This window comes from Mya arenaria, chromosome 2 (assembly GCF_026914265.1).
Source record: "Mya arenaria isolate MELC-2E11 chromosome 2, ASM2691426v1".
Classification (NCBI taxonomy): Eukaryota; Metazoa; Mollusca; class Bivalvia; order Myida; family Myidae; genus Mya; species Mya arenaria.
In genome coordinates, this window is record NC_069123.1 from 60,821,896 (window position 1) to 60,846,343 (window position 24,448).

A 24,448-nucleotide genomic window follows, 5' to 3' on the forward strand; every position below is an offset into this window, starting at 1 on the left:
TGGTTAAAAATTCAATATTTAAATAATATCTTAAGAATCTATCACATACGCATTAAAATCAAACACTTCAAATACATCATATACAAACATTTTAGGCTGAGCCTACATTTTTAAAAAGATGTCTAAATTTTAAAATTCTTTACAATAGTAAGTGTTTATATATACAACGTATCCTTGGCATTATAACAACTAGCTAGTGAGAAATTTTATTTATTTTTTTAAATGACAGATTTCTCACTAGTTAGTTTCCTAGTATGTAAACCTCAACTCTTGCTTTATATTAAATAAACGATGTGTGTTTGTTGCAATTCTTGCAAACTGATTTTTAAAACTGGCAATTTCTGTTGCCTTAATTAGTTATAATTGTACCCGTAATTATCGGCGGTATATTACAAAAGAAACAAACATTACAATGACAACCTTAAATTGGCAATCATAAAAGTGTGAAAACCCATTGTAACGGCGCACTTTCAATTAAATCAGATGAAACGGAAAACAAACAAATATGACTATTCAAAGTTTATTTCAGAAAGCCATCGATCACATATGAAAACATTAATATTCACATTTACAATTAGAAGATAAACACATATTACGTTCATTATTATTCATTATTATTCGAATTATCATTATACTTTATTAAAAATATATTGATGTTTAACATTGGAATTTCATGGGATTTTTCAGTTACATTAAAGATAATTGTCATACTGAGCACTAATATTCAAGTATTTATTAACAAATTTCAGACCAATGAGTGAATAATTAAAAAAAACAAATGTTTAAAAACAATATAAATCATGGTCCGTAAATTTCTAAATCTGGTCCGTAATGTCCCTAAATCTGGTCCGTAATGTCCCTAAATCTGGTCCGTAGTGTCTGGTCCGTAATGTCCATGGTCCGTAGTGTCCGTGACCCGATTGTGACACTAATGGTGAGAAATTGGGGATTTGGTGCTGTACAAGCACTCAAAACCACTAATTAACAGGAGCTTCCAGGCTTCGCCCCTCTGGGCCCCTACCAGGGCTTTGCCCTGGACCCGACAGGGCCCAGGCGGCCCGCAGCTAAATTTTCAGGATTCTCAAGATTTCCAACTTTCACCCATTTATATATCATAAATGTAGATATTGCGCTCAACTTTGCTGCGTTATATGAAAACCAAAAACCCCTGGGAAGACTCTAAGAAATATGGCATGTACGCCAATAAGAAGTGACCATGCAAAAAAGACCAGAATCCAACCTCTTGGCTAAAAAGTGGATACCTTTATGCTAACCACCAGCTCTTAATGTTTTTTTTTAACATTTTGTGAATTGGGTCAGGGTCAAAGAATTTGAAAATAGCCACAAAATGCCACAAATTGTGAATATTCCTTTTATATTTCCAAACAGTAACGCTGTTACATATGTGACAGCTTTATGTTGCTTCAATGTTCAAGCTCCTGGGTTGGTTTAAATCATTTGAAGAGCATACGATTGGAAGAAACACAAAATGTATTTTGTTGTTAAGAGTTAAACAATAATAGTTACTATAAATATAATTATAATTTTAGGTCCAAATTGTGTGAAAATGTATACTTGGATGTCTAGTATTTCATTGATCACTTAAAAATTTACTTTAAAAATTGAGTCTTTTATAACAAGTATCCTTCACAGCAATCCTAGGTATTTATATTGTATGGAAAAACAGCTTACGATTCAACAAAGAAGTTATCTTGTTCAGTTAGGAAATTGTTCTTCTAACTTTCTTTTCTTCTTCAGATTCAAAGGACACTTGTCCAATTGGTGTGTTTACTGCTCAGAACAGGGACTACTGGGCGAAGGTAATTGGTCTTCCCATAACATGTTAGAAACTATATTCATCGGGTCGATTTAACTTTGTTAAAGGTAACAACATTGTTAACGGTATCATTGTTAACTTTAAAAGGTGAAATATTTTATGACATGCTCATATATTTGAATAAAAAATCACAATAATTTCTTGAAGTGTGAAAGGGTTTCTCTATAATTTCATCAAATGTACGAAAGTTTTCTCACTAATGACTTACAATGTTTTATTCAGGCTCGGGAGAAGTTGGTGGCTAAGGATGTGAACAGGGAAAGCCTTGAAGTGATTGACAGCAGCCTGACTATAATCTTCCTAGATGAGGAAAGGCCAAAGGTCAGGGTCACTTTTATATTTGTATAGTGGTGTCATACATCTGACTTTTTTTTTACTAAAGCAATTTGGAATATTTTTCATGAAAATAAGTTCAATTTTATTTTGAATGCAATATTGAATATTTTTCAAACAAAGGCTTCAGATTTGGGGCTAAAAAGCAGGATGATAAAATTCAGGATGGATCAAGAACTTTAAATTTTAGACCTTCATACATTTGTTCAGTTATTTTATGCTAGACATTTGCATATAAAAAAAAGTAAGAAGTACCTTGAAGTGAATATATATCAGCTTCAAAAGAGATTAAAGCCCCTGAGGCTTGCTTTTGGCCTAAATCCCTCATATTGAAAATTAATGTTAAAGTTTGGGGGGATGGGATTTTGGTCTGTTAATATTATTCTTTCAAAAGTCTTTCAATGTAACCTGTACAAATTTGTTTACCCGCATTTGTGGAACAGAATTTATTATAGTAACCTTCGGCGTACAAGCGTTTGTTGTCAAATATGTTGTCCGATGATTAACTTAAAAAACCTTTGTCCAATCATCACCAAATTTGGTCGGAATCTGTGGGGGTATAATATTAAGGACACCTTTGCTAACCAGCCATATCCCTTCTAAGAGTCACCTGAGAGTTATCACCTTTGATGTAGAAATTAGTAAAATTGCTTTGTCTGATGAATTACTTTAGAAGCCTTTGTTAAATCATCACCAAATCTGGTCAGAATGTGTATGGGCATAATAACTAGGACAAGATCATTACCCAGCCATATTGCTCGAGTCACGTGAAAAAATCGCCCTTGTTAGATCAATAACTTTAAAATCTTTTATATGATCATTGCCAAATGTAGACAATACGTTTATTGGCAGAATATCTTTGTCAGATTCATTTATCAGCCAAGTTGTCCAAGTCACTCCAGAGATATGACCCTCGGTTTCCTTAAAATAAAGATCTCTAAATTTGGCTAACATACAACCAATTACCACCAAACTTGGTGTCTTAAAAACAGGACTGGCAAGGTTTGCTGTTTTATTTACAGTTGCCTGTTCAATATCTCCAATTTTCAAAATGTGCCATATTGTACAATGGTTCTTGGGTATGTTTTAATCCCAAGACGGGCGTGTCTGCCACATTTTGTTTAGGACAAAACATTGATAGGTTCCGAGGATCCTACATGAAAGCCGCAGTAAAAACTGTATTTACCAAGTTCTTGATTTTATCACGAGGGAAAACTAGACAAGCAGAAGCTACAAGGGTATCTTTCAGTGGTTCTCTTGTTAAATGGGTCTGATATTTTATGTTTTAGGATGTGGATGAAGAAGCCATGTTCTCCATGACCGGACAAGGAACAAACAGGTACACATGATAAATGATATAAATATGTGCCAAATAATCTCGTTCAATATGATATCTGCATATTTGTCAGATAACTGACTTCGTTTATCATTCTGCACTCAGAGGTATGTTTTTGTAAAATGTTTTCATGACTTTTCTATATATTAAGTGGAAAGTTATACAGACTTGTTGTTGTATATTAGATTAAAGGGTTTCAGTGCACTAAATTGTGTCTTCCTGATCAGACAGTTTTTAATTTTGTATCATGTTTACAATATGCACTTTTATCATTGATATTGAGCCTCTATGCATGTAATCTGATCTAAACAAAAATCTGTATTTTTTTCAAATCTTGATAAAACACTTAGTTGTATGAAATGAAATGTTAAAAGAAAAAACAAAACCTCATTAATTATCTGTAAATTGTAAATGTTAACAAATATAACTTTGCCCAGATAAAGCTGGTCTGTTTCACAAGGTCATAGACAAGGTATGGTCATAGACTTGGTGTGATTATCAACCACTGTTAAAATGGACCTCAGGTACTAATACAATAGAAAATACAAGTACAACCTAGCAGGCAAAAACTTAGCTATGAACTTGTTTAAAAGCACAAAGACCTATGTCATACAGACTTGCAACAAGACACACAACGCCACAAAAAAGTTGCCCATAACTCATATATACAATTCATTACATGTGCACATTCAAAATAAACATGGTAGACCTGTGAATGTTGACAGATAATACACATAGCATGGCTAGTTCTGTCACTGTGGTTGAAAAGAAGTTATTTTGTATTTTGTTTTCACTCAGCATTGACAAATTCTAAAACAGTTACCCGTGCATACTGACAGACTGTACTCATAGCATGGCTAGTTCCGTCACTGTGGTTGAAAAGAAGTTATTTTGTTTTCCTTCGCTCAGCTGAGACAATTTCTGAATACCTGCCCTTGCATACAATGCACTTGTTTTCAGTTTATTACCCATATCCTTTGTGAATCTGAAACATAATGCATTTTATTTTCCTCAAGAACGGGAAGATCTTAGCAAAAAAAGCCAAACTCATTAAAAACTGTAACCATTCTTTTTTTTCTAAAAAACCTGGCAGATCTTAATTAAGTATTAAGTTTCTGTTTTAAAAAACAAGGACACCGTTCCATAATAGAAACAGGTGGGATTTTTTACCTTTTTATGTGAAATATGGTTATCTGCCAAGTTACATAACATATGTTCTAACCCTTTTTATACTTTGATACATTATCCATAGAAACTGAAAGCTTAAGAAACAGCAATAGGCATTGTGAAACATAATAAAAAATAAATATAGAAATGGAAAGTTATGCAAATTTATGCTTCCAGATTTTTACTAGCAAAAAAGATGTTATGTTACAATATAGGCCTACACTGCAAAGAGAGAGCAGGTGTCAAAATGATATACATGTTAGCCATGTAATTGAACGAACATTGGAATACAATACTCAGTCATGATATTAATTTGCACATTATAAGTATAGATTGTGGATAAGGCTTTAAAGCTGCACTCTCACAGAATGAACATTTGACAACTTTTTTTATTGGAACGAGCCAAATTTTGGGAAAATGCATGGAAACCAGTGATATAAGACTGCTAACAAAAAATCAGATTGCAGATTTTCATATTTAATTTCAAAATTTGATGTTTTATGCTTTTTTCTTAAACCTATAGTAATGCTTTTAGCCATGAAACATAAATTCTCGAACGGAAATATGAAAAACTGCGAACTGTCTTTTATCACTGGTTTGCAGATATTTATGAAAAATTAGGCTCATCCCAAGACAAAAAATAAAAAAATGTCAAAACTGTAAATCTGTGAGAGTGCAGCTTAAACGCTTGGGGTTCTACTTTACAGATACTTTGACAAAGCCCTCCAGTACATTTCCTACGCCAATGGCAAAATAGGGGTGAATGCTGAACACGCATGCAGTGATGCTACGGTTAGTATCTAAGCTAAGTACAGGGAAGTGATTTGTCAAAATAATTGGGAATTTTCACAGATCCTATGACTCCAGGGACTTTCCGCCCTGGGTTTTCTTTTTTGAACTGATTAAAAAAGTTGACCATTTGCTCTGGTTGTTGCTTTATTTGTTGTTAGTATTGGCACCCCAGTTTGCCTCAAATTTGAGGCAAAAGAGCCCTAAAAAGAGCTTTGAAAAAGCTAATATTGCTTCTTGATATGATGCTTTACCCCATCTGAGGCTTAAAGCAGCCCCAAACCAGTCGGTGAAATGGTTTCAGCGCTTCAGCTTTCAGGTCAATCACATTCATGTATGTACCGGATAATACATTAAAGGTTAATTGTCAACTAAGGTGCAAATTGTTCATCCTAGATTGATGTAACAACAGCCATAAGCAGAAGCAAAATAACATCAAGACTTGTAATCTAAAATATACCTATATTGTTTACACTTTTTAATCAGGAGCGTAGTTTATGCACAACAATATCATCAGGTAATTTTTTGCATGAAATTGTAAAACTGGTGGAAAAAATGATTGCATAGGTTAACCTTTGACTTTACGATTGGTGTGTTACATCAAAGTTTTCCTAGCTGCACTTGAGTTTAATGTATCATCCCATGGTATTGTGTTTTCTTGTAGATGCCAGGTCGTATCTGGGTATGACTTTGCGATTGGTGTGTTACATCAAAGTTTGCCTAGATTCATTTGCGTTTAATGTATCCCATGGTATTGTGTTCTCTTGTAGATGCCAGGTCGCATCTGGGAATACATTTTGGCCAAGGAGCAGTACAATGAAGATGGAAGTGTCCCCAAAGCCCCGGAGGCCATTGTGCAGAAACTACAGACACCAACCAAGTAAGTTCAAATATATCAGGCAATTTTACTTTATTTAAGCATAAAAATATATCATCATTTAAAAGCCACGAACAGTGTTTACAATTTCAGGTCGTCTGTTTCTTTAAAGAAAATAGTCTGAGCTGTCTGCATTGCCATGGCATATATATTTACCTTTGCCATAACTCTAAAAGCTGCACTGTCATAGATGACAGTTTTGACAACTTTTTTACGTTTGTCTTGAAATGAGGCAATATTACGTTTTATGGCTAAAAGCGTTACAAAGGCTTCAAGAAAAATGAAGTTTTTGCCAGTTTTCCGGACAATGACAAGCTGTTTTATAGTGGTTTAACTTAAATGACTAGCTGGAAGGCATTGATATAAAAATCAGCTGTTTTTGAAACCAAAATAAAACAAATGCCAATACTGTCAATCTGTGAGAATGCAGCTTTAAGTAAGATTTTCAAATGAGAATCTTGATAGACAATACACAGTTGTAAAAACTTGCCCCTTCTAATGTAAGTGTTTGCTCAGACACTTTTGTTTAAGATTAAATTCATAAAAAACTATGTGGTAAACAGAATTTGAAAAACACTTTCTTCTTGTGAAATTGTAAATGAAATTTAAGAAATTTGCCAATTTTAAAGAAATTTCTATCATTTTTTTACATTTACTTCAAAATAATATGTTGTACAATTGAGAAATGGTAAACAGGAATTTTCTCAAAACTCACCCATTATCAGGGATCAAATAACAGTAAATAATAATTTAAGAACTTAATGTCTTTATATGCATATGTATTTATAAGATGAAGTTTCAGTTTTGAAGATTATGTGATATTTTAGCCAAGCAAGTAAACAAGTAAAGTCACCATCTACATCTGCAGAGACATCTAAACAAACAACACCAATATGCAAACGTTTTCATTGTTAAAAATCACTATTATATTATTATATTTTGGACTGCAATTACACAAATTGTAACGTTATAATACAAGGAGTTAGGAATTGTATTTCTGTATACATTATAATACAAGGAGGGTTGGATTTTTTGAAACAAGAAAAAAAACCAGATGTCTGCAAGATAAAATATATACACTAAAAACAATCATCACACTACTGCAGTTCTACCACCAGAATATTGTCTTGTTCTCCACCCACAATGAGTCTGCCAGTGTTTGTGCTGTACCAGGCTGTTTTTGGACAGTTTATTCCATCTCCCTGTCTGACCAGTGTAGCCAGTTTCTGCCCGCCGTCATGGGTAACCTGCACCACGGTGTGGGAACCAGATGAACACACAAACACTTGACCTCCCTCACTCACATGTACACTTTGTGGCCAGTTAATGCCAGGGTCCTTAAGAGTGTCCAGAATGTTGCCTGTGTTGTCAATGGTGACCAATGAATTGCGTTTGGAGGCTGGAATATAAATCTTCCTGCAATCTTTACTTAGAGCAAAATGATTCACTGTAAGGTATCCTGATTTGTCTTCATATACCACTTTGATGAGCTGGCCAGCTACAGTGTAGAGGTACAGGGCTGTGTAAGAGCCCACATACAGCTGCCCCTCATGGTGTCTGATGGAGTTACAGCAATGGTCAACTGAAAACCTTTCGGTCATTATCAGGCTGCCTGTAAACACTCTCAGGAACTGGACCGCATGTCGTTTGACTTCATTACAGTTTATAGCTACAGCAAGCTCATTCCCTGTGGTATGGCATATGTCATGTGGAGGCTTTGGAACCTCACAGCTGCCTATCACCTGGAACTGGCTGTTCAGCAGCTTAACTTTAGTGTTACTTAAGTCTATTAGTATAATGTCTCCTCCTGGTAGTTCAGTTATACCAGTTATATCACAGGATTTATCATCTGTCTTCTGCTGAACTGAATATGTCTTCTTGGTTTTCACAGTAAAAGCTTTCAGAGTGTCCAAGTGCTCTTTACTCAGAGTAGATTGATTTCTAGCGTCTTTTGCAGTATCTGCCTGGATATTCCCCAGTGTTAGCATGTCCGTCAGTATTTCTACAACATGGTTGTCAGGCTGGAAGGACACAGTCATCTCTGCTTTGATGGCCATCTCATGAAGCTGCTTTTTGGCGTCTGCCATCTTGTCCTGACATTTTCTGTATCCAATATAGACGCTGGGCTCACTTCCTTTGTCTTGTGACTGGACATTATCCAGAAAGGCCTTCAGTTGCCCATGAATGTTTGTGCAGGAGTCAATGTCCTTCTGAATCGTCTCATCAAGGTCAGCCAGGACACTGTCCATCTGTTCAACTGTCTTCCTTTCGAGCTCTTCTAGCAGCTGGTTTAGTGTATCCCTCAAGGCTTTGATCTCCTTCAGAGTGGACTTCCCAGATGTCTTCAGTAATTGTTGTTTTTTCTTCATGTCTTGTATGACCTGGTTCAGGCTTGATGTCAGCTTGCTAACATTGGCAGGAAGCTGCTTGAAGTCAGCCAGCTCATGTATGCCCTTGGCCAGGTTTTCTACCAGGCTAATGCTGTGGCACATCCTATTGGATGCAGTCAAACAATGCAATGAATATAAATATATGTCTATAAAATTGTATTTCTTTATTGTTGATATAACATGTTTACTTTTATATTATGTATAAATAATATTTCTTGTTTTTGGTGTCAAAAGGTTTTGATTCAATGCGAAAACCATTTGTCTAGGGTAAAATTTTGTTGTGTAAGTGGACATTTTATCCACAACAGAAATATTTTATTCAATTTATTCACATACCTGTGGTTAAGGGAGACACAGATGCTACAGCAAAGCTCCATGTGATCTTCACAAACCATTTCGATGACTTTTGTTGGGTGAAGGTCACACGTCTCAAGAGCGTTTCCTTGCCCCACCCACTTGTCCACATCATTGCGACCAAGCACTGCATGCTTCTTAAACAGTTTATTATGATGAATAACACATGTAACACAGTAGCCTTTAGAGCAGTTTTTGCAGAAGAACTTGGCCTCGGTGTTAACATTGTCCTCAAGGCACAAGGAGCATTCAAAGTCATGGATTAAACCATCGGAGGCATTCAGCACTGAGTGTGTTAAAGATTTTGCACCTGTCAGTTCCATTTTGAAACTTTTGTAATTTCCAGTTTAATTCTTCAGAGTTGTATTTAGATAATCTATATTCATATCAAAATAAATCAAGATTTTCGCCCATTCCGTTCTCCAAAATTCGAAAGATCTTCAATCACATTTAGGAAGTTGCATGACTTTTTTGTGATCACAAGAAAGAACATTTGGGTAACATGATACCGTCAGTTTTATATAATGATACAGACAGTTTTATATACGGTTTGTTGAATAATCTGACTTAAATGATCTTCAATTTCATGCTAACAGTTTACCATCCTTTGTTAACATACAACTACATGCACAAAGAAATAAACTTCAACATTGATCTGAACTATTGGAGCAAAGAAGTATAGATATGAATATAAATATATATTACTGAAAGAAACTAGATGTCTATACCTTCTTAAAATATATTATTAATTTCATCACACAAATCAGTGGTTAAGATAGACATCCTTGGGTGATTTGGATCATTGTATCAATGAGCGTACAACAAAATATAATAAGATCATGATTTCATACTTAATACTGAGTGAGTTTCAGAAACAGAATTCAAGATTTAACTTGTTAATTTTACATAGCATAAGTAAAATTATCAGCAGAACTTTCTGTTTCAATATATTTCTCTTTAAACCCATTAATAATTGATTAGAAAATTTGATTTTACAGTATGATTGGTAATAAGATGCCCCCATAGCCTTTAAACTTAACTAGATTTGTAAAGTTTTTTTGCCCCCTCATTATTGGTATGGTAGTTTCAGGGACAGTCAAATCTTACAAAAGAAACTTACTATGTTCTTTCTAACCAGTTTTGGGCCAAAGTCAGCCTTATTCCCGATTCATTTTTTTTCCAAAAGTAAAAAAAAAAAGTTCTCAATTTTATGTTCTAAAAAATAAATAAATAAAATAATAATAATGATAATAATAAACCCAAACCATATATGTATTGAAGAGTTGGCATAGAAACAAAGAAACAAACTTTATCACATTGTATTTGTTTTTGTCCATTTTTTAAAGCATTTTTAGCTCGACTATTCGAAGAATAAGGAGAGCTATCCTAGTCACCCGAGCGTCGGCGTAACCACTTATGTTAAAGTTTGCTTACCACCTTAAATATTTTCAAAGTCCATTGACATATGGCTTTGAAACTTTGCACACTTGCTCACCATCATGTCCCCAACCTGTACACAGGAGGAGGTAACTCTATCAAGCATTTTGACAAAATTATGCCTCTTTTTCTACTTAGAATTTACGTTAAAGTTTGCGTACCACCTCAAATATTTTCAAAGTCCATTGACAAATGGCTTTGAAACTTTGCACACTTGTTCACCATCATGCCCCCAACCTGTACACAGGAGGGGTTAACTCTATCAAGCATTTTGACAAAATTATGCCCCTTTTTCGACTTAGAATTTACTTTAAAGTTTGCGTACCACCTTAAATATTTTCAAAGTCCATTGACATCTGGCTTTGAAACTTAGCACGCTTGTTCACCATCATGCTCCCAACCTGTACACAGGAGGAGGTAACTCTTTCAAGCATTTTGACAAAATTATGCCCCTTTTTCTACTTAGAATTTACGTTAAAGTTTGCGTACCACCTCAAATATTTTCCAATTCAATTTATGCAAATATCTCAGCACATCATGTATTGCATTGAAATCTAATCTAATCTTCAATCCATACACCGAAAAGCAGCGGAATAGTCGAGCGCGCTGTCTCTGTGACAGCTCTTGTTGTTCATTGCAAGGCAAATTTAGATTCTTAATTCTAGTCAAATTTACACATTTATCCCATTCAGAAAGGCCATGGCCCCAAACTTAAAATGGTGAGGTAAAAAATCCCATATTTGTGTTTGAAATAGTCAACTATTCATTTCATTATTTTTTGTCTGAATCCCAAAGTGTGGGGATAATCTTGCTTTGGTCATAAATTTATTACTGTTTTATATCAACCCATTAAAATTTATCTACCAAGTGTTAGGAGTGAACTGTAATAAGAGACTATGTATATTTTCAGACTTGAATGGGACCTATGCGATGTTGAAAATGAAATCACTGAATCTCTTGAACACTTCAAGAAACTGGTATGTGATACATGCTGTTAATAGTTTGCATGTTTATGTTTCACTGTAGAGATACATGTAAACAAATTACTTTGTGTTCTGTTTTGTTGTTGTTATTTTTCATTATTTATATGTATGCAAAAACAGTACCAATATCTAGATTGTGCTTTATGTGTACAATGATGCACCTTGTTAAATTTGACAGAGATGGTTTCATCATATTTAACATTGTTATGATTTGATCACAGGCGAACGGTTTTGTGTCAAAGAGTGTGTTCGCGGATTATGGCAAAGGCTTCATCAAAACCAAGAGGCTCAGTCCTGATGGATACATACAGGTAAGCTCCTGGACATGTGTCTTTGAATCTAGAAAATACATGTATTACTCTCAAAGTTTGTGACAGAACTCAGCTCCTCTTTTAGAAAAAGTCAGCATATTGTCAAAGTATTGGTGTTGACAGCTAATGCTTGCAATTATAAATGTTAAACTCTAGATGTAAATTTGAACAATTGTACAAAAAAAAAAGTCACATGAATATAACATTATGAATGTTTAAATGCCCCAATTATTATGGCTGAGGAGTTTATTTGCACATTCCATGGATGGTCTTTACAATTATCTTTATTAATTTTTCAAATCAAAGCAAAAACTTTGAATTCATTCCATGTATTAAATAAATGATCATGTATTGTCCAGATATGGAAAAATAACTTTAAACTTCCGGCATTCTAGAATAAATGCCCTTATTTCAATTCAAACAAGTGTTGTTATTATTTCCATACATAGTGAAACCAGGTTGTCCATTACTCCGGAAACAATAGAACATAAATGATCATGTATTAATTAAAGGTGATTGTGTTAAGGTAAATGAAATATATTTGTTTAACTTTCAGATGGCGATTCAACTGGCATACTTTAAGCTGAATGGAAAATGTGTGAAAACATATGAGTCTGCATCCACGAGGTAGATTTCTTATGGTTTTCTTAATAACCACAATTTTAGCTCAACTATTCAAAAAAATATGGAGACCTATACCTACTCACCCAAGCATATGAGTAAGCGTCACACACTGGTTAAGTTTTGCATGTTAGCACTCAATATCTCAGCAAAAAACATCATGTATTGAATTCAAACTTTGTTCATAACCTACTTAATTTATGAAGTTAGATAACTCTGTCTCATATATAATACAAATTATGGCCTTTTATCATTTGACTTAGATATTCTACTTTTAAACTTTTACATGTAAGTACACATAGGTTAATATCTTAGTAGCTACTTGAAATTTCATTCAGACTTTATACAATGGTACTTAACCATCAAACCTACTTAAATGACCAGGTTAGATAACTCATTACTGGATATATTTTAAACCTATAAATTCTGGTTAAGGTTTTGTATAAAGCTCACAGAAGTCAATATATCATCAATTACTTCATATATTGCATTGAAACTTTATACTATACAAGGGTTCTTAACCATCCATCATGCTAATACATCAAGTAAATAACTCTTTTTGCATATACTTGTTATGCAAATTATGGCTGTTTTTTATTCAACTTAGAAATTTTGGTAAAGGTTTTCATGTAATCTAATTTTACAGTGACCCATGCATATTAAACCAAAACTTTGCAATCATTTAACTTAAAAGCGGCAGAATAATTGAGTGGGTTGTCCCTGTGGCAGCTCTTGTTTATTAGCTTGTCTGTTATTCAAATAAAAAAGGTCAAAGTAATATGATAGGCTTGGTGTCGTCAGCATTTTGCAAAAACTAGAACCATGGCCATAATTTAAAAACTTTCAAGATATTCAAATAAAATGTGGAATACATGTTGTAAAAAACAATATGCACGTGTATGATAAGGCCCATAACCCTGACTGTAAATATTTTCTAGTTCTGCCGCTTTTTTCACGGAAACCCCCCGACAGATTAGCGAGTTTGCCAGATTTGGTGTTCCCTTCGTGGTGCACTTGTTAAAATCTAATGATTTCATGAAGTTAACAGAACATTTAGCAGAGTATATCTTGATTACAATATGCCTTTGATATAGAGAACAACCATGATCAACTATGTAATATTTCATGCAGAATGTTTGCTGATGGGCGTACTGAAACAATACGACCAGTGACAGAGTCTTCAGTAGCCTGGTGCAAGGCCATGTCGCTGATGAAAGGGACAACTCGGGAACAGAAGATCTTGCTACTGAAACGGGCCATCAACGCACAGACCAAGCTGAAGAACGAGGCCGTGGTAGGGCTCGGGTGGGATCGTCACATGTTTGGGCTCTTTGCCTGCTGTAAAGAACTTCAGATGGAGCTCCCCAGTGTGTTCAAAAACAAGGTACAAGATACTAATTTGGCCCTAAAGTATGATGCTTTATCTATAAGAAATCGTTTAGTGAGTATTATTATGGTTTGTAACATCCGGCTATAGAATTTGGTGTTAATTTTATAACAGATGACTGATTATACAGTCGAAAATTGCTATGTCAAATCTTGATGTCCCGGTTATGTAAAACTTTTTTTTTTTCAGTTACACATTTTATATTTCAGTTATATCAAATGTTTGTTATCTCCGAGATATCAATGACTTCAACAAAGCGAGTTTTGACTATAATTGATAACTTTATATTGATACTCTCATACTGAACTTCATTTCAGAAATAAATTTGGCGTTAAATTAAATAGATACAAAATGAAATATGGCATTGAAATAAATTCATGTGTTATATATTTATGTTATTTTGTGTTTCAGTACATGTTCATGCCAGATGTATTGAGCACATCTCAGACTCCGACAAAGTACACGGATATATGGAAGCAGGAGAAGTCGTGTCTAGGTGGCGGCTTTGCTGCAGTGAATCCAAATGGCTATGGGGTCTCCTATATCATTGTTGGAGAAGATCTCAGTGAGTACAGTAGATTATTTTATTTTTGAAATACAGCATTCCAAAAATTCCTTATTTTTAACGCAGTAAACGAAATTTTAAACAAAACATAGAAAGTTATTTTTGTGCTTTTACCGAAACTGCTTGAAGTGTTTATTTCTTTTTAAGTCCAAGTATATAGAATTTAATATAAGTCCAATATGACATGTAGGACTGATTGTTGAGAACTTTGTTTAAGTTAACAGCATTGTTAACAAAATTGTTAACTGTCCAATTGTTACTGCTACTGAAAGATTAATGGATCCACTGGAGATCTGCAGTATTTCTAAAGTGATTTGAAACAGCTTGTTCTTTATATTTTTGAGTTAACATAATCCTATATATCAAGTTTAAACATTAATATCGATTTAGTTAATCACATTGTTAATGTAAACAATGTTCTAAAAATTTGGCCGTATGTGTATTTCATCAGTTTCTTTACCTTAAGCACAAAAAACTATCACATGTTACGCTACTATTTACTTTCAGTCCTTTTCCATGTGAGCGCAAACAAGTACTCCGAGGAGACGTCAGCGCACAAAATGACCGACGCCATCATGGACTCCATGAATGAAATACGGGATCTGCTTAATTAAAAAGAAGGAAATATTTTTTATTTTGACATTCTGTAAGCTTAAACAATTAGGCATTGCAATGTGGTGATGATTACACATGTAGCTTACAGATTAAATATACCTTTAGTGAAGTTACACAGCTATAAAGACTGTTAAAATGTTTTGCAGGATAATGTGAATCTTTACCAGTGATATTTGAAATCATCCCTGTGAGTAACATGTATTTTTAAAACAATTGAAATCTAGAATGGTGTTTATCTTACATCAAACTGTACTTTATTTTTAAAGAGTTAACAGCAAGATTTTCATTTACATATATTTCATGTTTGCCATTGAAAACTTACTTCCTAAATGTTTTATATATTTTATACCTTAGGTGTCTTTTTACAGTGCTCTTAACAGTCTATAGTCTACTTTTAAATGTTTGAAAATGTAAGCACCATTATTTTAATAGTATTGTTACTGTTTAAGCCAGGTTTTAAAAAGGGCAGGCTGCTGCAGAAAAGAAACAGGGTGCTAAGGGTTAAAAGGGCACACTGTATCAGGATGTGAAAAACTTCAATATTGTAATAATGACAAAAATTGTTTGTGAAATATGAGTAATTGAAGTAGTTTAATTTTCAACTGCCAGATATATTAAGTTTGTTTGTATTAAGTATCATGGAAAATGTTTTATTGTTTTATTACTAAATTAAAGAAATTTTATTATTTAAAGCATTCAATTCTAGAAGGCAGAAGGGTACACATGTCAGTCTCCTTGAGGGCACCAAAAATGGCAGGGTGCAGCATCCTCCATTTACTCATTAGCTAAAACCATAACTGTATTGAAAAACTCTGTTATGTTATCAATGTTTATACGACAAAAAATTGTAAGGTCAAGATTTTCCGCGGATACTTAGCGAGTGTCAGAAATATAATTTCTTGCAATTTGAAATAAACCTTATAGCTGCACTGTCACAGATTTACCGTTTTTACAACTTTGTTATTTTTTGTCTTGGAAAAAGCAATTTTTCTGCAAACTAGTGATAAAAGACTGCTGACAAATGAGATCCCAGATTTTCATATTTCAGTTCGAAATCTAATGTTTAATGGCTTAAAGCATTATTTACGGTTTAAGAAAAATGCAATTTTTAACTTAAATAGAAAAATCTGAGACTATTTTTTGTCAACAGTCTTATATGAATGGTTTACATTCATTTTAGCATACATTGGCTAGTTCCAAGACAAAAAAAAAAAAAAGTCAACGTTCAGTCTGTGAGAGTGCAGCTTTAATTTATTTCCAACTTAACTTTTTGGTAAAAAAATATCTCATTACAACCTAGAACAAAACATTCGAAAAATTGATTGAAACATCATTGATAAGATGGTTGAATTATGTATAGTGAAATAAATATCATTTGTGACTGATGATTTACCACTATATGTTGATGACCAGCATACATTCTTATCCTGATATTAAGCACAAATGGCTCATGAAAATATTATTGACAAGTGATTTGTTGCATGACTTAAAATTGTTTAGTGTTGTTTTAATGATGCGTTATTTTAATTATTATTAATGTACACATGTAGTTTGCTGCTGTGATTCATTTTTAAATCTGCTCAGGACTCCACATTTCACAACCGTGGGTCCTGAGCACACACCTAACAGTCCAAAGCTTTACTATATGCATATATATCACTGAAAAAAGTGCATCTCCAGGATGTACGTGTTTGGGAATAATGAGTCCTCAGGACAGACTTGGGAAGTGCAGGAAAATGAATCCCTGTAAATGCTTTCTTCACTTTAAAGTCATTATAGTCTGTTCTGGCTTTCAGTTTAAGAGGCAGATGTATTTTCATCTGTGAATCTCTCACACCATTATGTACACTTATTGTGCAAACTGGTCCATAAATATAAGCATGCAATATTGTGCAAACTGGTCCATAAATATGAGCAGGCAACGCTATGCAAACTAGTCCATAAATATGAGCAGGCAATGCTGTGCAAACTGGTCCATAAATATGAGCATGCATTGCTGTGCAAACTGATCAATAAAAATGAGCAATGTTGTGTGAACTGGTCCATAGATACAAGAAACCAAGGCTGTGCAAACTGGTCCATAAATATGAGCAGTCAATGTTGTACAAACTGGTCCATAAGTATGAGCAGGCAATGCTGTGCAAAGTAGTCCATAGCTATGAGAAAGCAAGGCTGTGCAAACTGGTCTAAAGATATGAGCATGTTTGTTGTTCAACGTACCGAGGATGGAGGTAGCCATGTAAATACTGCTAATATGAGAGTCCCTTTGTAAAAGCTAGTTTTAATGCCTGTATTAAGGAGTGCAGAGTTCACAAAGCTTATTCAAAATGGTAAAATTGTTGTTATTTTACTAACAATTTACATTGTATAGCACAACGCTTTCAACATGAACTAAGAGGGTTCTTGTTGTGGCAAAAGCTTGCAGTCAATCAGTATGTCTGATAGTGGTTACAGATATGTTTTTGTTATAGATTATTTTATGTGCCACACAAAGTCATGGATTTAGTTTGTTTTAAATGATTCACAAACCTTATTTGTTTTTTGTTTTCTTTCTGTTATATTTGTTTTAATTGGTGATAAACTCAACATATGTTTACAAATGTAAAGTTCTTTTAATATATTACTTTTATATACAAATCATTTCAAATGGCTGTAAATCTACTTTCTGTGATAAGTGTTTATTACAGACCTGTTTAAAACCACCCCTTATCTGTCTTATTTTGCATTATGTAATTTTATGACTGATGAAGGTATAAGTAGATTAAATGCTTTGTGCGAACAAAGATATTGGTAAAACCTATCTAATGTTATTGCTGCGTAAACGGGCAAATTGCATAGTTAGATCGTGATCTGTTTCACTATGTAACGAGCAATAATACAACAGCTGTGTGAGGCAGAATGTGTCTTTTTGTAACACTTTGTTACATTCCAAATATCCATCTAAGTTATAGATTAAAAGCATAGGGTCTTCTTCAAGCATTTGTAAAGCTAGTTGGAATGACTAAACGTATGGATAGATATCTGTTACGAAGAAAGATATTGGTATAAAAATTGCTCATTGCATAAAGCATCACATATATTGTTGTTTTTCAACGAAATTTGAGAGCGTTCTGATAATACATGTACAACTGTCCCCTGCTAAGTGTTTACAATAAGACTCATGAAAGCAAAAATATTGATTCAACATGAACATTTTGGTATTGTATGCTGTGTTTAGATTTGTTTCTGTTTTTGTTTTCATATAAAACCAGCACATGCATCTGTTTATGTACATGTAATAGTTTTGTTCTTTTGTATGATCATGTATTTGCATAACAATTATATCGGCTGTGGTATTTATTTTCATCTACGTACATTTATTTCTTGATCATACATTTATATCACATTGATTACTTCCTGAAATTGTGTTCCTGATGTAAATTCATACACCAATATTCGATATATAGAACTGTCTTTGTCATTAAAATCATCGTTTGAATAATTCTGCTTGTTTGCAAACTTACTTGCATTTCTTAATACTTTGTATTGCTGCTTTTTGTAGATTGAGCTTTTTATTTATCATTTAGTATATATGTGATTTGGGGTCATATATGCATGATGGCTTAGTTTATATTGTTATGTATTCATTTCACAATAAATGTACAAGAAATGGCTCAAGTTCGACTTATGTATGAGAGGGGATCTGCTGGTCTAGTTTACCTTAATACCAGGGGGATAAATAGTAATATTACCATTCATACAATGATGCCTATATACGCTTTAAACATTTATTTCTTGTGGTCCTCCTATTTCTTTATGAGTATCTCATTTATATTTATTGTCTTAAATTGTCTTTCCCTTGCCTTACTTATGTGCACTATGGAGTGCACTTGTAGTGCATCTCTAGTGCACATTAAGTGCACAAACTGTCAAGTTTAGTCTTAACAGTACTATATTATAGTACAGGCCACTATTCTTATCTTACGTGACGAAAATAATTCTAGAATAATTCTAGAATGCATTTAAGTGTGTGTTTTTCTTACATATATAATGCTTAAACCCCCTACACAAAACACAGTCATTCTTAAAGCTAAGCATCTTCATTACAAGACAAACCAAGGCACCAGACAAGTTCCCCATAACTCAATTTAGTACATATGTACATTCCCCCAAAACTTTAGGTCAGCCGTAACAATTCTTTAGATAAACGGGTGGTGAATCACCGGGGTAGTTCGCTTTGTAAATAAGAGTTGTTTGTTTACCTGCACGTAAAGGAATTGCTATCTATACAGTTAAGTTGGACCGTCAAGAGTAATCTCATTCTCACATTGGTTTTTGAAACAAAAACAAAACACTTGAGTCCCTGGACGAATTTATAACAGTGCCATCTGCGCCTTACGTCAAAGGATAACAATGAAAATCAACAAGGGCAATAACTTAAAAATACTGCAGCCAGTTAAAGTTTCTGTGTGCTGCACTTCCTCTCAATGAAAACTATCTGTATCTGAAGTTTGAAGTCAATACCTTAACGACTTTTCAAAGTTATGCCCTGGACAAAAAATGAGCTTGAAAATTAAGAAAGGGAAATAACTAAAAAATACTGCAGCAAGAGTTATGGTTTCTGGTGACTGCACTTCTCCTAGATAAGATCTATATGTATATGAAGCTTGAAGTTATTACCTCAAAGGTTTTGTGTGAAATAAGTATGAAATTAACAAAGGGCATGTACTCAAAAATACTGCAGCCAGAGTTATGGTTTATGTGCGCTGCAATTCTCCTCTGTGAGAGATAAATATGTAAATGAGTTTGAAGTCTATACCTCAAAGACTAAACAGGGGTTAGTTATGCTCCGGGAAAAAAATAAGTAGAAAAATTAATCACAGAATTATGGTTTACGTGCACTGCACTTATTCCCAATGATATACAGCTGTTGCATGTCAAATTATGCTCCGGACAAGACCCCCCTCCCCCAACCACATGCAGACACGCACACTATTTTAACCCCGTCGCCTTTCGGCAGGGGATTAAAATGTTGCATAGGAAATCGTATTTTGATACTATAATAAAATCGAAACAGGTTTAGAAGTGTATGGCAAGTTAGAATGTGCACCCCCTTCTTTGAAAAAGAAAATTGGTTGGAGGTATTTCAATGTCGTTTATTTTAATGATGTTTATTATCTTTCAAAACTTCACAACCAAACATATCACAAACTGTAACATAAACATAACAAAACAGATAGTGCAAACAAATAATATTTTTTTCTATACATTAAGTTCAAAAGGATAAATAAAGCCTGTGTAAATGTACCCTTTTACCCACAGTTGAGTTTAAAAATTAGACCGAGTGTCCTTCAGGTTCTCAAATCCTTCAGTTATCAGTGATTTGATACTGAGCTGATAACATGTTAAACAGCTTCATTTGACATGTCCACAGACATCACAACGAATAACATCAATGGGATATATATGGGATATATATATATATATATATATATATATATATACTTATATACAGCATGAATAAACACGACTAAAACATCACACAGTTAAGGCTTAATTCTCTCCTGTCTTTCGAGGGCACACTGGAACCAATCGATGGTGGGCTGGCATCAGGTGTGAGTCGGTTCCAGAGAACAATTAAATTTGGTAGAATTTATGCTGATATATATGATATATTTGCTGATATTGGATGTATTGGCGTTCGTGACCTCTGGTAGAGTTTTGTGTTGGTCTAAGTGGAGGTGATGTCTGGATATCAACATTGTTAATTATAATTTTTAAGAATATGGTTACTCTGGGTAGATTTCTTCAGTACTAGAGGGATTCCTATTTGAGACCTGCAATCAATTAAGTAAAGCTAAATGTCCTTGAGTAATTCTATTAATTAATATATAATTGTCTATCATTCGACCATTTATAGTTAGCAGTCAGAGGACCGTATATCAGGTCTGAACAATTGATGACAAAATGTTGGTCCACGAGAGGTCTTTAAAGTCATGGTAACCGATGAGCTTGTTAAGTAGTTGTGCTATTGATTGTTTACCGACTCTGGAACATTTTTTTGTGAATTACTTTACTTTTCTGGTTAAAATGACGTTTTCTAGTCGCATTTTCAATATTGACGGTTTTTGAGACCCTCTTGTAATTTTATATCGTCTTCTTTACATCAGATGGTTTCATAAGCAAGAAGGTCTACATTTAACACAAGAAGGTCTACATTTCTTGTAAAGAAAACAACACACTTCTTTAAGCTTCTGTTATAAACACAAGGAACTTTAACCACACTATTGCAGTTCCGTCACCACAATATCATCTTGCGATCCCGCCACAATGAGCCTGCTAGTATGTGTGCTGTACCAGATTGACTCTGGTCTGCCCTCCCTGACAAGAGTAGCCAGCTTTTTTCTGCCTTCCAGGTCAACCTGCGACACTGTGTTGGAGTCATATGAGCACACAAAGACATGTCCACTCTCACTCACATGTACACCACATGGCCAGACAAAATCAGGGTCATCCAGAGTGGCCAGAATGTTGCCTCTTTGGTCAATGGTGATTAGTTTGTGGTTGCTTGAGGCTGGAACGTAGATCTTGCTGCCATCTCTGCTCAATGCAAAACGGTTCACTGTGATGTATCCTGATGTGTTTTCATAAACTGTCGTGATGAGCTGGCCAACTGTGGTGTAGAGGTACAGGGCAGTGCGGGAGCCTATATACAGCTGACCCTGGTGTTGTCTGATGGAGAAACACGAGTGGTCAACTGTGAACTTCCTGATCTTCTTGATTTTGCCAGTCGACACTGTCAGAAAGTGGACCTCATATCTTTTATCTACATCACAGTTTACAGCTACGGCAAGCTCGTCCCCTGTGGTGTGACATATGTCCTGTGGATACTTTGGAACCTCCAAATTGGCTATCACATCGAATTGACTGCTCAACAGCTTAATTTGAGAGTTACTTGAGTCTGTCAGAATGATGTCTCCTCCTGGTAGTTCAGATATACCAGTAATATCACAGGTTTTATCATTTGTCTTCTGTCGAACGGAATATGTATGCTTGGTTTTCACAGTAAAAACTTTCTGCGTGTCAATAGTCTGAATCTCCCCCAATGTCATTAAATCAGACAAAAGTTGTTTAGCACGATTATCAGGATTAAAGGACACAGACATCTCTGCTTTGTTGGACATCTTATGGAGCAGACTGTTGGCTTCTGTCATCTTATCTTGGCATTTCCTGTAACAAATGTAAGAGTTTGGCTCGCTGCCTTTGTCATTTGACCGGATATTGTCCAGAAAGTCATTGATCTGGTCATGTATGCGTGTGCAGGAGTCTACATCCTTCTGCAGTGTGTCATCCAGATCAGCCAGGCCACTTTTCATCTGTATCACAGTTCTTTTCTCCAGCTCATCTAGCAGCTGGTTCAGTGCTGACCTCAGAGCATTTATCTCTTTCAGCATGGACTTTCCAGATTCCTTCACGGATTGTTGTTTTTTCTTCATGTCCTGTATGACCTGGTTTATGTTGGATGTCAGCTTGCTAACATTGGCAGGAAGCTGCTTGAAGTCAGCCATCTCATGTATGCCCTTGGCCAGGTCTTTTACCTGGCGGAAGCTGCGGCACATCCTGTTGGTAAAGTTAATACATTACTTAGTTATAGCATTGCATTTAAAGAGATGTATACGCTCAAATTTCTGTACTGATGATTATAATGTTTACAATATTTTTGTCATGAAGGGAGTCATTGAATCCGTATTTGAACACTGCTACACATTACTTAAAACTTAATTCACCTGATTAATGTTAAATATAAACATCGTGTACGTCACCATTATGTTCACAGCAATCCTGCTCATGTCATGTTTATATACCGCTACCCTTATTTAATTCGAATAAGTTACACAGCACCTTGATGGTAATTAATTTAGGGATGCAAACGAATATTCGAATATTCGATCAAACTTTTGGTATTCGAATGTCAAAGTCGGTATTCTAATATTCGAAAAATTAATGTTGAATAAATAGAATGAAAAACAACAACAACCTTTTGCCTACAACACTGTTGTTGTATATAAAGTTAGTTTGTCTTACAACGATTGGCCCATAATGCTGGAGGTGTGCATGTGATGACAATGCACTATACACGCGCCATCTGCATTTAGGGACATATCGTCGTATAGTATAAAAAAGTGGCTATTAAACAAGTGACACCAACAATTAAAGTTATTTTCAGTAAATTTAAATTCCTTTGCCAATTAAGGATTTAAGGAATCGGCCTTCACTCTAATGTGTTGTTTTGGACTCTGGTTGCAATTAAGCTGTGCAACATTGCTTAAATCGCCGTGATACTATATTTGACATGTGCTTCAATAATGCAGTTACAGGTATGTGCTTTTAACTGTTTTCAATGTCTCGATGCACTGTTCGTGCTTTGAAATGTAACTGAATAGTATAACCATTTAGGATATATTTCCTCTATTGATGTTAAACAGAAGAATCAAATTCACATATGTTTTCTCTTTATAATTTACTAGTTCCCGAGTTGGTTTGGGTTTTCCATATATATATTTTATATATTTAGTAGTGATCCATCCCAGAATGAGGATGCTCGTCTAACGGAAAGACCTTCCATTGGTGCATAACAACAATATTACTAGTTTACTACAACTTCTAACAGATGTATTTGGGTAATCGAATATTCGATTGAAAGAATTGCCGAGTATTCGAATATCAATTTTGCGATTCGTTTGCATCCCTAGTAATTATTAAATTCTGCCTATATGTAATATGCAGGGCTGCATGCTTCGAGTATGATATATGCGATATGTAATAAGAAATTAATCATACAACATTTTATCAAGAAAATGGAAAGCACATACTTATGGTTGAAGGTGACGCAAAGCTCTCCGTGAATTTCACAAACCATCTCAACGACATTTCTCGGGTGAAGGCCACACCTCGCAAACGCGTTTGCCTGGCTCACCCACTTGTTCACATCGCTACGATCAAGCACTGTATGCTTATTAAGTAGTATATTATGATAAATGACACATTTATCACAGTAACACTTGGAGCAGTCCACGCAGCAGAACTTGGCCTCGATTTTCTTATTGTCCTCAAGGCACATATAGCAGTCAAAGTCATTCTCAAACTCTGAGGCACTCTCCAATGAGTGTGTGGAAGGTTGTGCATCTTTTGATGCCATGTTGAGAACTATGTGTTTTCAATGCAATGTTTCAAATGCGTACTAATTGTTACAAACCTCAAGTTATACTGAATTTATATCAGACATCCGCCCACTTTATTTTCCAAAAATGAAATTATCTTTAAAATCAGGGAAGTTCAAATTGTTGATGCGCGTGATCGCAAAAAAACTGCATGTATTATAACCTTTGTTATCACACAACTACAATCATTGACATGTAATGATTGCTTTAAATGCCCATATCGTCTAGTGGTTGTCATTTAAGTTG

General features: G+C 34.6%; 3 protein-coding genes across 3 annotated transcripts; 1 reads left to right on the plus strand and 2 right to left on the minus strand.

Annotated features, from left to right (window-relative positions):
- The first annotated feature begins 895 nt into the window (after positions 1–895).
- LOC128216433 (carnitine O-palmitoyltransferase 1, liver isoform-like) lies at positions 896–15,001 on the plus strand. Its single transcript, XM_052923002.1, has 13 exons — positions 896–934; positions 1,233–1,254; positions 1,759–1,820; positions 2,060–2,158; positions 3,460–3,509; positions 5,381–5,465; positions 6,233–6,342; positions 11,431–11,497; positions 11,725–11,814; positions 12,371–12,441; positions 13,567–13,819; positions 14,234–14,387; positions 14,895–15,001. Exons 1-13 carry the CDS (start codon positions 896–898, stop codon positions 14,999–15,001), a joined length of 1,209 nt encoding a protein of 402 aa, XP_052778962.1.
- On the minus strand, positions 7,102–9,615 carry LOC128219907 (uncharacterized). The gene is made up of 2 exons (XM_052928071.1): positions 9,066–9,615; positions 7,102–8,832 (listed from the first exon to the last, which is right to left on the minus strand). Exons 1-2 carry the CDS (start codon positions 9,404–9,406, stop codon positions 7,437–7,439), a joined length of 1,737 nt encoding a protein of 578 aa, XP_052784031.1. The 5' UTR covers positions 9,407–9,615; the 3' UTR covers positions 7,102–7,436.
- A 5,135-nt stretch (positions 15,002–20,136) lies between the features above and the next one.
- On the minus strand, positions 20,137–24,231 carry LOC128246736 (uncharacterized). Its single transcript, XM_052965135.1, has 2 exons — positions 23,855–24,231; positions 20,137–22,601 (listed from the first exon to the last, which is right to left on the minus strand). Exons 1-2 carry the CDS (start codon positions 24,178–24,180, stop codon positions 21,266–21,268), a joined length of 1,662 nt encoding a protein of 553 aa, XP_052821095.1. The 5' UTR covers positions 24,181–24,231; the 3' UTR covers positions 20,137–21,265.
- Between the last annotated feature and the right edge of the window lie 217 nt (positions 24,232–24,448).